The sequence below is a fragment of the Megalobrama amblycephala genome, linkage group LG20, assembly GCF_018812025.1.
Source record: "Megalobrama amblycephala isolate DHTTF-2021 linkage group LG20, ASM1881202v1, whole genome shotgun sequence".
In the NCBI taxonomy this organism is placed as follows: domain Eukaryota; kingdom Metazoa; phylum Chordata; class Actinopteri; order Cypriniformes; family Xenocyprididae; genus Megalobrama; species Megalobrama amblycephala.
The window spans coordinates 24,245,737-24,265,649 of NC_063063.1; the positions used below are offsets into that span (position 1 = coordinate 24,245,737).

At 36.4% G+C, this 19,913-nt stretch overlaps 2 protein-coding genes across 3 annotated transcripts in view; one reads left to right on the forward strand and one right to left on the reverse strand.

Moving 5' to 3' along the window:
* Positions 1 to 982: 982 nt before the first annotated feature.
* On the reverse strand, positions 983 to 6,482 carry si:ch73-127m5.2 (uncharacterized protein LOC561202 homolog). Its single transcript, XM_048170446.1, has 4 exons — positions 6,327 to 6,482; positions 4,177 to 4,869; positions 2,080 to 2,209; positions 983 to 1,990 (listed from the first exon to the last, which is right to left on the reverse strand). The coding sequence occupies exons 2-4, from the start codon at positions 4,814 to 4,816 to the stop codon at positions 1,579 to 1,581; spliced, it is 1,182 nt and encodes a 393-aa protein (XP_048026403.1). The 5' UTR covers positions 4,817 to 4,869; positions 6,327 to 6,482; the 3' UTR covers positions 983 to 1,578.
* si:ch73-127m5.1 (neurotrypsin) overlaps positions 5,876 to 19,913 on the forward strand; it is a 51,360-nt gene continuing 37,322 nt past the window's right edge. Inside the window, exons 1-2 of one of the 2 annotated variants that reach the window (XM_048170408.1) lie at positions 5,876 to 5,974; positions 14,117 to 14,500. In XM_048170408.1, the coding sequence (XP_048026365.1) occupies positions 14,441 to 14,500 (60 nt within the window). In that variant the 5' untranslated portion in view covers positions 5,876 to 5,974; positions 14,117 to 14,440. Of the gene's footprint in view, positions 5,975 to 7,073; positions 7,345 to 14,116; positions 14,501 to 19,913 lie in introns of those variants that run through there. The other variant, XM_048170406.1, reaches the window with a different exon arrangement.

Consider the following 19,913-nt stretch of genomic DNA (forward strand, 5'->3'; position numbering starts at 1 on the left):
TTTCGTGTGACAAAAAAGCGTCAACACTCTGTAAATTAAAGATTTATTGCGCACTTTAGTTAGATTCATTAAATAAAATGTGAGTTTTCACATCATTGAGCTTACGCTGCACTGACTGACAGCTTCTGTTCCTAATTATAAAGGGAGAGCAAGGTGCTTGCTTTCTGTGTAATTCATTCACAAGAAAAGTTATTGTTTTTCATGAGATTTTGTGAGTAGTTCATACTTCACCTACAAAATGTATTTTAAACCTAGTGATTCTATAATGTTTAATATTTATTCAAAAGCGAAGCTGAGTGAAAAACTATTACAGGAAATGCCTAATATATGCAAGTGGTACTCTCTGCCACCATCTTGTGGTTATAGTGGTAAATATGTCTTTTTTTATTTTTAAATAAGTGTTTTCTATCAAATGTTGGATTTCCCACATCTTGAAACATTCAGTTTTACAAAAGGGTACAATCTCAGAAGGATGAAACAATAATATTTTTGGTCATCACATTAAAAATAACATTTGAGTGCTGGAAAAATGTGTGCACGTCTTACAGACACTGCGTTTCTTATTCAAACATTCCCATTAGCTTCGTCTTTCGTGGATTTTTTTTCTTTGTAAATTAGGCAAGTGTGATAACTGCATTAAAATAATAATCAGCATTAAAAAGTCAACCATTGATGGTTTTGTGTCGATGTGCAGCGAGTACAGAATGACAACAGTTCACCGGAAATGCCCAAGCTGGCTTAGCGAAAACCAGGAAGTAACCGTGCATATGGTCAGGTATGATTCCAGTCCATAGCACAAAGGGTTCAGGATAAGTAACGCTCCAAATTTTAATACTTAGGGTTAAGGGTTTGTTCAAATCCCTAACCCTAATTATGAGCAATAGAAATTGCAATTAGTTTATTTGATACATTTTTAGCCATCTGTATTAGAATGGATCCTTCTTTGCTCTGCGAAGCAATAAAAAAGTAATAAATATACAAATTGCTTAAAAAAGGTAATGCTTTTAATACAAGCATATGATGAGCAATCTGCAAAACTTACAGAGTACAAGCTATAGTCGTTCACATACACTACATCAGACACAAACAGAAGGAAATAAATAGTCTGAAAAATCAAACAATGTCCAAGAGAAGATATGTTCTTAGTCAAACTAAATTGCTCAGAGATTGTAAGATTAAGTACAACAGAATTAAAGAACATTTCAGAGATAAAATTCTAAAATGAGAATAACTGAATATTGTGATCAATTTCATGAGAATACAACATAGTGCTCGAAAAAAATTTGCTTGCATGCTACTTTAATAGCATACATTGTCTGTGTACATTTGTTTTTTTTACCACAAACAACAAAACAAAAGGTCGAGAGAGACATGTGATTAAGGTTTAAATCAAAACATCTCTGCCGAACATCCTCTCAGACCCATATAATATGTTCTTGATTGACTATAGTGAGAAAAAAGGAAAACAATCAGTCTTCAGAAAAGGGAAGTCTAATGTTTATAAAACTAACATTTTCTATGAAAAATTTTTGCACTCAGAATTCACAGTGTCTCTGTGTGCCTCTCAGGCACGTGACGTTACGCAAGACCTGCATTGGTGGGGTTGAGTCCACTGGATATGGTTTCGTATCCTACAGAAACTAGCGTTAACACGCTGCTCTCCATCTCTGTGGACTGTTGAACCTCAGGAACAACAGAATCCAGCCGCATCTGTTTTCCTTTCTTCCGTCCCCTTTTGCCCTTTTCTTTAGGTTTGCCGTCTTCTGTTGCGGCTTTGGGCTTGCGGTTGCGTTTCCGAATCCTTCTCACCGGAGGTTCGGGTTTGGGGTCCGTATTCCCCGAGAGGATTCGGATTTGTCGGTCGATGACGGTATCTATGATATCGAGAGCCACGTCCATCATGCCGTTACCAAGACCATGCGTAACATTGGAGAACAGGCGGGTATTCACAGGGTCGTTAAAAATCTTCCGCATCTCCTCTAGATAGTTCCTGTTTGACAGTAAAAAACAACCAAAATTACTTTCAGAATCAAAGCAGAACCATTTATCGTTCTTTCTACGGGAATACTAGTACTTTACCTTGTTTCAATGATTTTTGACCAATGCTGCACCTGGTTTGTTTCAGGTAGCAACTGTTTAGCCATATTCTCATAATCGACATACTGCAGCGCAAAATCCTTCATGTCTTTGCAAAGGGCCGCTGTGTCACCTGAAAATAATGAAAATCCATGTAGTTATGTAGAATTATTTTGCTTCAATTTAGTGTCTATATTGATTTCATGTTGTGGTTAAAAGGAATGCAAATTCAGTCATTTACTCACCCTCATATTGTTCCAAACTTGTCTGATCTAGGGTAAATTGGGCTAAATGCGCACAGGGATAAAAGGCGCCTTTGATTTTATTTTCCTCTAACCACTAGATGGCACAAAAACTTTGAAACGTGGAAATGTGGCTGATCCTCAGCGCAAACGTGGGCAGCAGCACAAATTTGATTCTGTGCTAATTTGATGTTTTTTAAATGTTGTAGATTTAAGTAGCAAATTAGAATCGCTACAATTATTGAATATATTTTGAGACAAAAGGTCTTGTTAACGATTTTCAGTTTTGTTCAAAGTAATTAAATCAACAGTTTTTCAAAAACAGAAGAATATGTAAAAGTATGGTGTTTCGGGTAAAAAGGACCATTTTTTTAAGTTAGGTGTCCACCTTGGAGATATAATGAAACCATCATATTTAAAAATATGATATTAATCATATCATATAATAGAATATCATTTATTGTTACAACTGTAAATCTATATTAAATTATTATGGGATCTCTTTCAATGCTTTCAGAATCTTTACTTTTTAAAATAATTTTATTTCTGTATTTTTAAAATATATTTTTATATATTAACATATTTTAATGACAGTACATTTACTGAACAAAAATGTATTATTTTATCAAAAAATAAACAGAAAATAGAACAAACAGCAAAAATGAATGGTTTTGAAGTATTAACTTAGACATGGTTAAAAACATACTATTTTAGCTAAAGTGTTTGTATATGTAAAGTATTTTACCCTGTGTGTGGGGTAACCTCATACATTTATTAGATTTTTAAACAAAATAAACCACTTTTATGATTTATTTTCACACTAAATCTGTTGCTCCATAAATGTTCAAAACACAGTGTCTGGGAAAGTTACTTTTAAAAGTAATGTATTACAATATTACTCCTAAAAACGTAACTAATGCGATACTTAGTTACTTTTAATGAAAAATATTGCATTACATTACTTTTGCATTACTTTTTCTCTGGGCAAGGCTTGCTTGTTTGTTTTTTAATAACTACAAAAAATTTTTTTAGCAAATGTTAAGGCCCTCTCACACCAAAAATTAAATAAGCCTCAGGCTGAAGGAAATGCATATTTACGCCTATACAGTAGAGGGCGCAGCTCAAAAATTTCAGCTGTGCTACCATTCTGAATTAAAGAAGAACAGGATACAGGAGAAGGACGTTCAACACTCTTATTTTTAAATCTAATCGAAAGTATTTTCTGCTTATTAGTATGGTCGAATTTGATAATTGAAGGTCAGCAGCAAAGACATTGGTTAATAAAGTGAGATTAAATACATAAAGTATATTTGTGTAATTTAACACAACACCTCTGCACTTTATTTCTCTCAACAAGAAGACAGGAGAGCTTTCAGTGAGAAAAATACACTTGCGTTTCATTATTTGGAAAAAAACTAACTTAGATATTTTGTTGCAAATTGAAAAAGTAATGCATTACTTTACTAGTTACTCGAAAAAGTAATCTGATTACATAACTCAAGTTACTTGTAATGCGTTACCCCCAACACTGTCAATACAAACATTTTTTTTTTTTCTGCAATCATACATTATGGGTGTAGTGAAAAGCACATTTTTTCTTAAGGTGTGCATTCAGCCCTGTTGTACCCTGCTATTTAATCTGCGGAACATGAAAGATGGAATTTTGATAGTTTAGTGTTTATTTTGCTCATACAATGAAACAACACTGATGAATTTCATTGTATGTGCAAAAAACACTAAAACAATCAAAATACCTTCTTTTATGTTCCACAGAAGAAAGAAAGTCATACAGGTTGGAACAACATGAATTCTCAATAAGAAATTTCTTTTTTTTTTTAAGTATATGATCCAGACTTACCTTCAGTTAGCTTGGAAAAGGAACTGGACACTGCTGTGTTGGTGCTTGGTGACAGTCCAAAGACATTTAGGGACTCTAAGAGTGTTTTCTTACTAGCTGGACCTCGACTCACTCTCGTGTAGGCAGCCAGAGAGCGGAGAGACATCTTCTCAGGCGGTTCCAATCTCCTCTTCACCTCATCATAATGAATATGGTACTTGCGAGCCTTTGAGCTCTTCATGTTAGGGTCCAGCAGGGAGGCTACCTCTGCAAAAGGGACCTGCAGTGAGTTTGCCGCACCATCTTGAGACGATGCGGCACTCTGGCCTTCTGACGGACCTTGTGTTGATACGTGGCCTTGAGTTGGAATATGAGCCTGTACTTCCACATGGCCTTGCGGTGGGTTCTGCAGATGTGGAGCAGGCTGGACGTGTGACTGAGTCTGGATGTGAGTTGGCATGTGGATGTGCGATGGGACCGTGTGCGGTATAGCCTGACAGGAGATTTCTTGAGGTACCACGTGCTGTGTGATGATTTGTGCGATGTTTGGAGGTTGTTGTTGCGGCTGATACATGGTTATAATGGGGTTACTGACAGAGACGTGGACGACATCGCTGTTCTGGGGAACAGCGGACATGTGCATACCTGCAGACGGATCCATCTTTTCCCTCTCACCAGCACAATGATCATCAGCTTTTTAATGCAACTTTGTATCTAACAAAGAAGAAAATATTATAAATGTGCAGTTTAGTGAAAGTTTATGAACGCTAACAATTTAGGAACAAGAAACGGCTGCAAATTGTGCTGTTTTTTGAACCTTTAGACAAAATCAAAGTCAAGTTGCAATATGTTGTTTGTTCTTTTTGATCTTTTATGCCTCATATAGTATGACGGAAGAATATGGAGTTCATAATCGAGGAGTCCCAATATAAGCAATGCAATTTGGTGCCGTTGCTGATATTTACATGGCTAAAAAGTATGATGAAATTCTGATAGCTTGTAATGTAAATCAACAAGATCTTTATAGCAGTATATTAGAATGGTTGTCACTCTTCATTTCCCATAATGTCTTAGTAAGATGATATTTAAATGTTCAGTTCTTTTTTATTTTTATCAAACCACTGTAATTTTTATTGTGGGGAACAAAACAACGCAACGCAATACAATGATGATTAAGACATGTACTAAAGGTTCCTCGATATCCTGATGTATCGTGTTTGATACTCACATTTTAACATGATTTTTCTTAAACTTCAGAGAATTATCATTTAAAACCTAAGTTTTTCAGTTCAGTAAATCATCATCTTTTCATATTACTAACAATATAACATGTATTTTTACATTTTTACAGGAAGGTTTTTCAGAGGTGGAGCCAAGTTTCTAATTTTTGATTAAAGTTTATGAAAGCTAACAATTTAGGAACATGTTTTAGGAAAGTAAACTAAATAATAGTCAATTTTCATTTAACTTTGCCAATTTCATAGCCTTTTAGGCAGTATATTCAGACATTTCTATATTTTGTAATATTTTTTTGTGGTCTTTTTTTTTATTCAATGCCACAAGAACAAGATGTTTCATATTGTTCACAACAATTTGATACAAAAATTGCTTTGCTTTCCCATGCTTTGAAAACAAAAACAAACAAAAAACAGAACAACCTCATTACCTTATGGTTACAATGATGTTTTAAAACATCAACATTATCATATATTTTGTCAAATATACAGGTGAGAAAGTGAACCCACATGACATTTTTTGACAGCGTCACCTTTGCGCGAGACGGCTGAACTTTGGAGCGCGTGCATGTCAGCGCGCGACGGTATGTTTCTTCACGCTCTTGAGCATTAAAACCACCCAGAAAATAAAACTGGGCTGCAACACTTGCATCTGATAAAGTATGAGTATGTGCTAAAATGTTGCGTCTATTTCACATAATGATAAATCTTATACACATAAAGCCTGCATAACTCAGTCTTGACTTTGAGAGGAATGATAATCTACTTGTTTTGATCAACAGTAGAACAGGCCAAAGCCACCATCATGTTTGAAACTTGATATTCCACCGTATTCGTGTGCTAAAAAGCGTCCAAACCACCGTTTTATTCGAACTGTTCTGGTTACGAACGCTAACCTTGAATCAGACACAAGTTACTGACAGTATTCTTACTTACCGCTCTATAGTTAGAGTCGTATTTAAACCTTACTGATCCTAGAACAGTCCATGGCGAACCGCTCGAAGGTCCCCTTCTTCACCGATCCTATTTCGGCGGGTTGCAAATCAGCAGACGGGGCACAGACGCCATAGCTGCCAAAGCTCGTACGCTCATTGGCCAATGTCCGTGTCAATCATGTTCTCTGGAAGCGCTTATTCGGGGAGGCCTGTGTGAGTCATGTTACGTCATAGAAAAGAGGCGGAATATCCGGAGCTTAAAATGGTAGGACGTGAACAAAGCTCCCAGGTGTCTGCCCGTTTGTCACATAATGTTTTTGACAAAAACAAGCAGTTAATTTGAATTGGTTTAGGTTTATTATGCAGAAGTGATTAAATATGATCAAGTCCAAGCACATTGTGGATTTATAATGTTCTTTCCTTTATCAAATTTGACATTAAACATTAGTTTTCATGTGTAAACAATAGGTTGCTTCTTTGCACTACAGTATATCGTTCAAAGTTAGCTTATAGGAACTTTACAAAAGAAACATTCTTGGACATTGGATAGGTTATTTTTATAGCTAACTACTTCTTTTGTGCACTAGATGGCAGTATTTCTTTTCAAATGTTTTTATTTCACCACATCTAATGATTTCATTAGATGCTGCCTATCCCAAAGCTGCAATGTTTATTTGCTTTTTCAGCTAGTTAGACAATTAGTCTTAAGTGCTAATTATTAAAGCCAAACCCATTATCTTGATAATCTTGCAAGTGAAAGAGTGGTTTAGGAGACCGGGGAGCTATTAAAGAGAGTATTTGTCTAGAGATGCTACCATGGGAAGAGAGGTGATGTCTCTCCATTTTCTGTTGTTGCCTCCTGACACAGAGAATTCATATTCTGCCCATTATCTATTGGTCACAAACGAAGTGTCAGCAAAGGAGGCACAAGGGGACCAGAGATGGAGAGACGGATGTAATATGTGCTGGAAAAGCACAAATATCTCCTTCTTCAGCAACCTCTGCATCAGGCGTGTCAGGTCAGATTGACATATAAATCAAAGGTCTGCCAGGACTCATTACTTTTGGTCTTTTTATATGCCCAGGCTATAAATCTTGCATATTTTACATACTTCAAATTAAAGACTTAGTATGCATTTTTGAAGCTGATGTTTTAGCTTATTTTAGAGGAGGGGTTTATTGTTTTTCTTTGATCAGCAGACAAAAGCCCTCTGTGGTGCTCTTGTGAGTGGATGCAAAAAGATTTTGAATAAGCTGCAAAAATGAATGCAACTAAATGGGCATTTGCAATGTTTTGTAGACTATCTATCTATCTATCTATCTATCTATCTATCTATCTATCTATCTATCTATCTATCTATCTATCTATCTATCTAAACCATATTTAACTGGTTATTTCAAAGCCTTAATGGAGCAAATCAATTTCATTCTCATTCTAAACTAATTTATTGTGAAACAAGATTGATGCTTGGTACATTAGTAAAGTAGTTAAGATCCTCCATTAACATAAGAACAACCCTCGATTAGGCTGCTCGCATCTTCGACAGCATGCGCCACTTCAAACGCTATCTTACAACAGCATCCAGAGTGCCTGTGGCAGCCAGCGCTAAACGTTCTGCTGTTGTCCCGCTGCCAAACTCTAGGGAAGGATACAGGGAGCAAGGAAGTCTGAGTATTTTTGTATTCAACTATAAATATTTAACTGAATAAGGAAGTCTATATCATGTTGGAAATTTGAAATAATACATTAAAAATTAAGAATACACAAGGATTGCATTCTCTTTTTGTGTGTGTATATGGCAGTTAAATTAACATGCTAAATGTGATGATAAACATAACAGACAGGTTATGATTTTAAACTCCAAAACATGATGCTAGAGGACTGGTGCATACATACTGTATTAGTTCAGACCTGTCTGAATAAGCTAAATTGTTGATACATATATCTAATATCTCACCTTCATGCTCATGTGCTATTTGTCCCTTGGACCCTTTGTCTGTAATGACTGCTAGTCTTTAAAAGAATAGTTCATCAAAAATGAAAATTATGTTGTCATTTACTCAATCAGTATCACTTTAACTAACAATGAGCAATACATTTGTTACATATTTATTAATCTTTGTTACCGTTAGTTGACCCTGTATAGCCTGACATAATTTTTTGAAATTGTGCCATTTTTTGAACCTTTATCAAAGTCAAGTTGCAATATGTTGTTTGTTGAGTGTCATATTTGATACATCTTTTATGCCTCATATAGTATGACGGGAGACTATGGAGTTCATAATCGAGGAGTCCCAATATAAGCAATGCAATTTGGTGCCGTTGCTGATATTTACATGGCTGAAAATTACGATGAAATTCTGATAGTTTGTAATGTAAATCAACAAGATCTTTAAAGCAGTATATCAGAATATTTTTCACTCTTTATTTCCCATAATGTCTTTGTAAGATGATATTTAAATGCACAGTTTTTAAAAAAAAATGTTTTTATCAAACCTCTGTAATTTATATTGTGGGGAACAAAACAACGCAACGCAATAGAATGATGATTAAGACATGTACTAAAGGTTCCTCGATATCCTGATGTATCGTGTTTGATACTCACATTTTAACATGATTTTTCTTAAACTTATGTGAATTATCATTTAAAACCTACGTTTTTCAGTCCAGTAAATCGTCATCTTATAATATTTCTAACAATATAACATGTATTTTTACATTTACTTTTCACAAATTCAGAGCAAAAAGACACATGAGCCACAACCCAAAGGTGGATTTTTACAATTATACTGAAAAACTTGCCAAAATAAGACATGTAATAGATTATGTAAAATTTTTTCAGCAAAGTTTTGATCATGCTTAGGGGCCTTAGAAAATTTTATGTAAATAATAAGATACAGTAGGATTTATAGGGTTAATAACATATATATGTTTTTTCATGTTAGCTCAAATCCATTAAATAACAGATGTTGAAAATAACATTAACTGAAATTAATACATGCTTTAGAAATATTTTGTCATTGTTAGTTCATGTTAACTAATGTAACATTAACAAATGGAAGCTTATTGTAAAGTGTTACCACTCAACCTTATGTTGCTCCAAACCCATATTCTTCTGTGGAACATGAAGGGAAATGTTCAGCAAAATATTAATGCGGCTCTTTACTTTACACTGAAAGTGGATGGTGACCATAGGCTGTCAAGCATAAAAAATGCTATAAGTGCATGACATGGAATAAAGTGCTTGAATCCTATGGACCACTTTTATGGTTTTTTTGTTCTTTTTTTGGACCATGACAGTCGTTGGTCACAAATATCTCCATTTGTCTTCCATGAAAGAATTAACACACAACATAAGGGACAACAAATGTTCATATTTGTGAGAACTAGTACTTTAATATCTGTTAACAGTATATGCAGAAGAAAAAAAAGAGAAGCTTATTCCGTTCTTCTTTCTTATCTGTTTCCATACCAACTGAATGGGGATTGGCTGCTGTAGAGGGGGTTAATGGAACTGAGAGATGATGCCTCTGGGTAAAGACAAGTTATGATAGACAGACTGAACCCTCAAATCTGTGTGGAGATGTGGATTTTTGTGTGGCTGTGTAAAAAGAAAGACTTTGCAAAGCATTATGACTCACTGGTGTATTTGTTGCCAAGATAAAACACACACTCCTGGGCAAAAAAATGGGCCTTGGCAAAAAAATGGCAAAATATTTAGTGGTCTTTTAATGGTCTTAACCATTTTAATCACTGGTCAGGAAATTAGCAAATACTGTAGATAAAGTATCTTAGCATGAAATAGCCTTCCCCTAATGGTTAAGCAGTGTGGGTAAAACTTGCAGACAGCTTTTTACAGGAAGAAGAGTCAGTGTTGTTCCACTCAATGTTAATGGCTTCAAACAATTGTCTCCCAGTTCGTTTGAGTTTAATGTGAGTCCAAATATATAGGGTTCAAATCTGGACTCTGATCAGCCCAAAACATGAGCCTAATGGACTTGTTCTCAAGTCACTTGTCTTTGCAATGTTTTTCTGTGACAGCAATGGCTTTTTAAGTAGTGCATTTGACCTATATTTCCTGACCAATAATTTGTGGTTAAGACAGTTAAAAGCTTAGTGTTTAGCCATTTTTATTTTGGCCAGGAGTGTACTTTCTATGTTATCTCTTTTAAAATTGTCCTTTTTAATGTCATTTCTAGACAATGCCACTTTCAGGTTATTACTCCCCCCCCCCCCCATCCCCCTTTCATGACCCAATTTTACAGAGAGCACAAAGACAATTGTCTCTTAAAAATCCTTAAATATGCTGTGAGTGTTGGAGGTACTGCTGGCAGTTTAACCATTGTGTTGCCATGACAACACCGCATCCATCAAAGTGGTGCACCAGTAAAATTCTTGTTTCCCCCATTACAATCACAGATCATCGTGTAGCAGGTGTCTCTGCAGCACAGAGATATAAAACGACTGTAAAACACGTCAGTGCCAATGATCAGGTCATGAGTGTAGCGGGAGAAAGGGAGGATTGAGAGGGTAATGTATGCGTGCTTGTGTGGGTGCGAAGACTTCGTGGGTGACTTTGCATGCCACTAGGAGAAGGTCACTCATGCTGGGCTTCCCAGCTGTACAGCTTTATTATTATGAGCAAACATGAAGCAACTAAATCTATTACGCTCTGCTCTATTTGTTTTTATTGAAAGTAATTGAACTCATGCCATCCCATAAATGCTATAGAGTGGATGGCTGTTTCATCTAATGTATTGCATCAATGCATTTCATAAATTTTCTTGGACTTTTATGGTTTCCATGGTATATATATTAGTTTTTCTTGGTTTCGGTGTGAAATAATGCTTAGATGTAACTTTCTAAATTGTTAGGTTTTCTGGAAATATCCGTAAACTTTTTTCGACTAGTAAGTGCATTAATCACGATTATTTGTGAGGGAAATATTCTGTTCTTCCCACCCAAAACCCACACAAAGTATTAATTTTCTTATTTTTCTCCCCTCTTAATCATTGCTGCACTTTATAATGTTCCCTCTGCTGGTTTTATTCAAAATCCCTCCAGGTCTTTTTCTTTTTTGAAGATTCAGACCTCATATTCACCTCTCTACTGTTGCATGCAAAACAAACATTTGTTGAGAGAGATCACTTTGTTTATGCACATTTAGAGGGTAAACGTACAACAATGCAAAAAAGGCTGCAAAAAATAATCTCTTGATAAAACAAATTGGCTGGAGGTTATTAATTAAACTATAATTTTATTCAGTTTAACTTTATTTTTATAGCACTTTTAACAATAGAGATTATCTCAAAGTGGAGACAAGTTTTAGAACTAAAACCTCTAGTGTGTAAGCAAACAACAGTTGGACATACAAACTCCATGCATAAAAGCCTATCTAAAATGCAAAGGGAGACTAATTCTCTTCTGGTCAGCATGGTGGATTAAATAGTCAGTCATCCTGTTTACCTGAAGGGGTAGTTATTTAAAGGGGACATATAATGCCCCTTTTAAAAGATGTAATAGAAGTCTCTGGTGTCCCCAGAATGTGTCTGTGAAGTTTCAGCTCAAAATACGTCAAATTTGCCCCCATTTGGGTGCGAGCAAAAACATGCCATTTTTGTGTGTGTCCCTTTAAATGCAAATGAGCTGCTGCTCCCGGCCCCCTTTCCAGAAGAGGGCGGAGCTTTAACAGCTTGCTCTTTGGTTGCTCAACAACAACAAAACTGGAGAATCTCACGCAGCCAAAATGACGATTGTCAGTAACGGTGTTCAGCCTTACATTGTTCAAACCGGAGTCGGACACTGATGGAGAGACTCAGGAAGAAGTTACAACTTATAGACTGCAACTGGACGTTTCTGAATGGTTAGTGGACAAATTTATGTAGTTGCTGTGGAGTTGATTCAACTCATAGACTAGCATGTGGCATCATGTTAATCTTTTGCACAAATCCAGTGTTGAATTGACCCTCGTTTGTGAAGCAATCCAGTGTAAAATGACAGCATGGCAACAACACTCTACTACAACAACTCTTCCTCTTCTCTAAAGCAGCCCAACATGACCTCACCCCCTGGTTTATGTACATTTTAGGTTTAGTGATGTCCCTATGAGTGATGTCACTAACCCGGGAAAAAGCTTGTTGTAGTCCCCACCAGCCGTTTGTTGTAGTCCTTAAACAGAGAATTCTTTAAAAGAAAAAATCTTCCTTTCCATTGAACTTTGAGCATCATAACTTTGCAGATGTTGTTTATGCTCAAACAGCAACATTACACTCTAACTAAAGTTAAAAAAGTTAAATCATTATCAACCACCCCTTTAAGATGCTGTAAATTAAGTGTTATTTTTAACACATAAAATGTCCCTAGTACCTGATAGGACCTTTATGTTCTGAGAAATCACACATTCTTAGGCTCTGTGAACAGCAAAACAGTATTTTTTTCCATCAAAATGACATATGTGCTATAGGCCTTTTCTAAGTTTTAAATTCAAGTTGTTATTCTCTCTACAAAGTTTAATATCCAGCCTTGGTCTCAGTGGAACATGGCATTCATTAGAGATCTTGTAGTTCGAATTTGTAACAATTCGTTTGAATTGATTCAAATCAATTGGACCTTTTCAATGAATCAGTTAAAGGGTTAGTTCACCCCAAAATTAAAATAATGTCATTTATTACTCACCCTCATGTTGTTCCACACCCGTAAGACCTTCGTTCATCTTCAGAACACAAATTAAGATATTTTTGTTGAAATCCGATGACTCAGTGAGGCCTGCATAGCCAGCAATGACAATTCCTCTCTCAAGATCCATTAATGTACTAAAAACATATTTAAATCAGTTCATGTGAGTACAGTGGTTCAATATTAATATTATAAAGCGACAAGAATATTTTTGGTGCGCCAAAAAAACAAAATAACGACTTATTTAGTGATGGCCGATTTCAAAACACTGCTTCAGTAAGCTTTGAAGCGTTATGAATCAGCATATCGAATCATGATTCGGATCGCGTGTCAAACCACCAAACTGCTGAAATCACGTGACTTTGGCGCTCAGAACCTCTGATTTGACACACTGATTCATCTGTGCTCCGATGCTTCCTGAAGCAGTGTTTTGAAATCAGCCATCACTATATAAGTCGTTATTTAGTTGTTGTTTTTTTGGCGCACCAAAAATATTCTCGTTGCTTTATAATATTAATATTGAACCACTGTACTCACATGAACCGATTTAAATATGTTTTTAGTACCTTTATGGATCTTGAGAGAGGAAATGTCATTGCTCCCTATGCAGGCCTCACTGAGCCTTCGGATTTCAACTAAAATATCTCACTTTGTGTTCCTAAGATTAACGAAGGTCTTACGGGTGTGGAACGGCATGAGGGTGAGTAATAAATGACAGAATTTACATTTTTGGGTGAACTAACCCTTTAATCCGATTCACAAACACAATCGGTTCTAAAGTTTAATTCACTCAACATTGTATAAAAATCAGTGAATAATGACTTAGTTTCTGTTCCTCACAACAACACTGTTGTGTGGATATAATAACCACTGAGTTTTACACATTGTGAACTACTACTATTACTATTGGTCTATATTTTGTGGAAAAATTTAATAGCATAATTAAACAAAAAGCATTTATTTTTAGTTTTATAGTTAGATTTTATTTCACACATTATTATTATATTATTATTAGAGTTATAGAGCGCTATTTTAATGGTTCATTTCGCCACATATGGCACAAATTGCTTTCACTTGTTATTTATTAATTATCATTATTATTTCTGTGTTGCCAGGTTTGCACTAAGGCAGCAGTGACGCCCAGTTTGTTGGCTGCGGGGTGCGTGAGCGCTTGGAGACGTAGCGCTGCGCGTGGGTCGCTACGAGGGGTGTGTGCGCGCGTGACACTATACTCCACAACACTGATTAGACATCACATATCAACCTACGGCGGGTCACGGAGCATCGCATCACTCACCCTGGAAACCAACGCTATTAAACGGCATCCTCGCAGTTGTGCCAGTCAAACCGTTTGAACAGCGCTCATTCGCGAATACACCCTGCTCCGGAGGTGGCTTCTAATACCGGACAATGAAACTGACCCATAGCCGCAGATAGGGATGGATCCAAGAGTGTGGAGGATGCTCGCCCTGCTCGGTGTGTTTGCAGTCTTGCTGGAGGTAAGACGCGCCTTTAGTGCTATTCAAATACAACTAAATGGCTTTATTACATTTGCTACGACCATGTGTGCTTTTACCTTATTTGTATTGCTTTGAGCCTGTAACATTAATGCAGCATGATTTCAAAGTGCACCTTTTTTGGTCAAATCTAGCTCAGCATCTAATATCTGTCATTGTGCAATATAACACTCACATGCTGTTTAATGGATTCAAGCAAAGCCACCTCCCTCTAATAGAGGATCTGACATGCTGTAGAGAGGAAATGTCGCTTAAATGATACACACATGGAGACTTAATTCAGTTTTCATTTGAGATCTTAATTTTGTGGTCTACTTTATCCTATTTAAATGCATAAAAAACAGTGCTTGCAAACCACAATGATTCCATGGCAAAAATACAACACATTGACCCATATTCTGCTGTAAAACTAATGAGTTTGATGAGTGTGCTAGAACAAAATTATTGACCCACACATAATGGTATTTCAGGGGATGTGGAGAAGAATTCAGTATCAGATTTTTGGGTATACTAGAGAGGATATCTACACATAGGAGTCTCAAAACTCAGCACAGAAGACAAAGAAACATCCAGTTGTGAAATATTGGACAGAAATGCTTTGAACAAGATTTAAGTCTCTCTTTTTGGTACTAATATCTGCTAAACCATTCCTAAATGGCTCGTTTTTTTAGCACAACATAAAGAAATGGGCATCGGCATTATTCAACAGCTAGATAACTGATCTCATTTCACATTCACTACAGAGCTGGAGTATCTTAACATCTGTTTGGGCGGTGAAACAACAGCACTATGGGAAGGAATTAATGAGTAATATTACTGCCGTGCTCCATTAGAGACTTTATGCACCTCTTGATTAGGAAAATTTTACAGCACCAACAAATCTGTTGAAAGGCTTTGCTTCTGAGATCGTGTAATGATTTTATATATCTGCTTGCATTTTGCAATTGTGTGCAATTGCAATTAGACTCCTGAGATACAGAGCAGCAGCACTGGATGTGTGACATCAAGGTTGTTGTGTGCCTTCCTCTGTTTGCAGCTGTCAGTAAGACACACCTGGTCATATGTTCATTCATCTGTGCTATACTCCATTACCACAGTCTGTTCCTTGTATAGGTGTCATTTAAAATGCAAAGCCAATAGGATGTAAAAAACAAAGATGCTGCTTTAAATCAAGGGCTTTTTGATGTGTATTTTGCTATTTCAGGGAAAGGAACATAATCAAGGACAGCGTAAGTCTGGCCTCAGTTGCTGCTGTGGAATGAGAATGACAGATGCAATTATGGCCGTAACTGACCAGAGTGTGTTGATATGAGCATAAATATCAGGGTGCATAACTGGAGCTTGTTATCTATAATGCAATTATCCCTGCTGGTGGTGCTAAACCCCCAGATCAGTTTATTGGCCGTAAATTAATGAAGTAAATCAATACCATGTTTTCATCTACAGATGTGTTTGATAAAATGACTGTGCAGTGCAGCATAGAAGCAAAAGGGTCTCAAAGGAATAGTTTCTTTCAAAATTGAGAATATTGTTATTATTTACTCACCCTCATGTCTTTCTATATCTGTATGGAACACAAAAGAAGTTTAACAGAATGACTGATCTGCTCTTTTCTGTGCAACGAGAGGGCTGTCAAGCTCCAAAAAGCATCATAAAAGTGGTCCATATGACTCATGCTGTATATTGTATACATCTTCTGAAGCCACTTTTTAGCTTTATGTTCGGAATTTAAGTGACTGAAAATCTTGCGTTGAAAGTATTGCTTAAACCATCAACATTCACTGTCGTTGTATGGGGAAAAAAGAACCTTGGGCTTTATGCTATAAATAACTCCTTTTGTGTTCCACAGATAAAAGAAAATCATACTAGTTTTGAAAGACATGAGGGTGGGTAAATGATGATTATTTATAGATGAACTACTCTATTATATATTTTTGAAGACATGGTAAACCTAAAAGAAGTTTAAATATTCTTAAGGGTCAGTGATGAATGCTAGGTCAAATGTAGGATTACAAGCTGCATGGTTTCTAATGCTCTGCGAGAAATCAGTTGGGAGAACAGAGTCCAATTGGTTCTGGAAAACTCAACCCTTTATAGCTGTTTTCCTGCTTCACTGAAATCTCTCATTGAATTTCAAGTCACAGAAGCAGCTTTAGTTCTTTCTTACTGCCACAATGACACTCTATCAGCAACCCTCAGATTTCTAGGGTGAACTCAACCTTGACAGGTGCCCAAATTTAGCTGAATGGTTTGAAAACCCAGTGCCAGATTTCATCACCATATTAGTAGCTTGATTTTCAACTGAATATTGAGAAGTTAATATATATCAGGACAATTAAGTTCACCCAAAAATGAAAGTTCTATCATTAATTACTCACCCTCATGTTGTTCCAAAGTCTTCCGTTCATATTCGGAACACAAATAAAGGTATTTTTTAATAAAATCTGAGCGATTTCTGTCCCTCCATTGACAGCTACGCAACTACCACTTTGATGCTTCAAAAAGTTCATAATGAAATCGTAAAAATAATCCATATGAATTTAATCCAATTTTTCTGAATTTATTGGTTCATGCGGAAGCTCAAACGTGCTGCATAACACGCGGGAATAAACCTCATTGGTTCTCACGCATCAAGCAAGCATGCTTGAGCTTCCGTTTACCACTTCTGATGTGTATGTTCATGAACGTTTATAGGCCTATGTGAATATAAGCCTAAATTCAATCTGTTCAGCACATAAAGCAATCATGTCTCTTAAGAAAAATTGGACTAAACCACTTGGATACACATATGGATTAATTTTACGATCACTTTATTAACTTTTTGAAGCATTAAAGTGGTAGTTGCGTAGCTGTCTATGGAGGGACAGAAATTACTCAGATTTTATCTCAGATTTTTATCTCAGATTGCTCAGATTTTCAAAGATGAACCAAAGTCTTACAGGTTTGTAACGACATGAGGGTGAGTAAGTAATGACAGAATTTTTATTTTTGGGTGAACCCTTTAAAGAATATTGTTGTAGCATTGTTTGCAGAGTCATCCAAAGTCTTTGTGGAACTATTAGTAGAAAATAGGGCTACAGGCAATTGACCCTTCGCAGGGAGTTTGATTGACAAGCGATCTAACCAATCAGAATGCCGAATCCGCCATTTTGTCCGACAAAGCAGTCAGGAGTTAAGGTGCGGTCACACTGCACTTTTCGTTCCATTGACTTCCATTCAAACGCATGCGAATGCGTCAGACCGGAAACGCAAGCTTGTGTGAAAAATTTCGCATTTCGCTGCGTTCTAAAGTTAAAGTTCGGTGAACTCTAAAGCTGCGGTCACACTAGACTTTGAACGTGCAAAATTTATTCGGATGCTGTAACGGTCGTGATATGACGTCACGGTATACAGGGTCTTTTTTATAAAAATGAATTACAATAGAGTGCCGCAGGGATGACGCGTTTTTGTAGGCCAACCCGGAAGTTAGCGGCGCATGGGTTCCCTCGACTGAAAGCCTATTCATTTTTCCCGTAGACTTTTGGAAAATCGCAGAAAATGAGCTCTGTGTTTAACAAAGGGTTATGACACTTACACGTTTTGTCTATCAAGATAATCTTTACAAGTGAACACAACATTTATAGATTTTGAAACCTAAATAAAGTCGTCAGATATAAAAGGCTAACAGTAGGCTATAAACGGACTACAGCACACCATGGTCGCGGATCAACGTCGTCACCACCAAGCGTCCTCAAACTTTATTTAGAAAACAACTCTATTTAAAAACATGCTCACTGATTATGATCTGCGCTGTGTATGAATACTTATCCACTTTTTCATGAGAAATGCTGTCCAAATGTCCTGTTTGTCATGATGACGTCTAAAGTCCCCGCCAAAGGAAGTAGTCCCTTTTAGCAATTTGTTAGCAACCGCCGATTTTAAGACACAGTAAAAGTTAAAAAAAATCACAAGTGGGTTATAACTGGTGTGTTTTATGTCATAGATCAAAACGTGAAAGTATTTAGAGGCTTTGTTAACCACAGACCTTATTTCAGGCGATTTAGCAAAAACCCATTCAAAAAACCCATAGACTTTACGGCGTTGGAACCGGAAATCTTAAAATGCTAACTCGCTTCCGGGTTTTGCCTACAAAAACGCGTCATCCCTGGGACACTCTATTGTTGCCTTTTATACGTGTAAAAACACACTAAGGGAAGCAGGTCGAGGAGGTGACGGAGAGACGCCGTATATCTGATCTAATAATGTCACTGATTTAACCCACTCCCTATCACTCAATAAAATAATCACATAGCTGAGTATTTTTGAAAGTGTTGTCTTTGTTGTTGAATCGACTTCTGTCAGCTTGTTAAACATTTATTTATTTGGACATTTTCTACCATATGATGGCGAAGCAGCAGCGCGTGACACTGTTCTCATGGTAACCAGATCAACATTGTGAACGGAATACTACAAAACTGAAGTGAAAACACCAAATTATCATTCAGTGGGATAAAATAGCTTCTCTCAAACGATACCATGAAGAATGTGCATATTTCAAAACAAAGTCAAAAACAAATAAGGTAAGCAGGTATCCATAATTTCAGTATCAGTAGACGCAAAACGCTATTAAAAGGCGACAACTTTTAAAGGTAAAATTTAGATTTTATAGATTTGAGCAACCATAAACGACGCAAAACATACGAATTTTGAGTTTTTGATAGTATTCCTATATAGAAAAATCACTCCCTGCCCTCCAGACTCATTCGCGCTGCTGCTGTGACGTCATGTGCAAACAACCTATTGAGTATTCACCAAGATTATAATGTGCATTTTATTTGACTATTAGGTTTCCTAAAGAGTGTATAATAAGACTAGTTTCATGATTCTTCTTGGTCTCGTGTTCAAATGTTAAAATAATTCAAATTAAATGTACATTTTGCTGTTTATCGCTGTGTTATATCGATAAAAAATATAAATGAACATGATTAAATAGCAGTTTTGTGTTTCGTGAAAAACATGCGTTGATTATTTTTAAGAAGATTTTTACAGACTTTATATTAGAGCCACTTAAATATAGTGTGGAAAGGCCATTTTCCCCATTTACCCATTTTTTCACACCACAGTCCTCTCTTCCATTGTAAGACAGCAGTTACCTTTAAATATTAAGATGATAACTCATCTCCTAATTGCTCTTCAGTCACAGTGCAGTACGAGAAAATGCAGCAATAAAATGTCAGTTAAAATATTAACCGATATTATCTTCGTTCCCTGTCAGGAGTGACTCTCACAGCATCCTCTGAGCCAGGCAGAAACGGAATGTACCGCTGTTCAAATGTGTGTCACGTCTAAGAAGATAAAACTTCACTTTTCCAGACAAACAGACACTTTAGTGTTCCGAACAAATCAATTCATAATT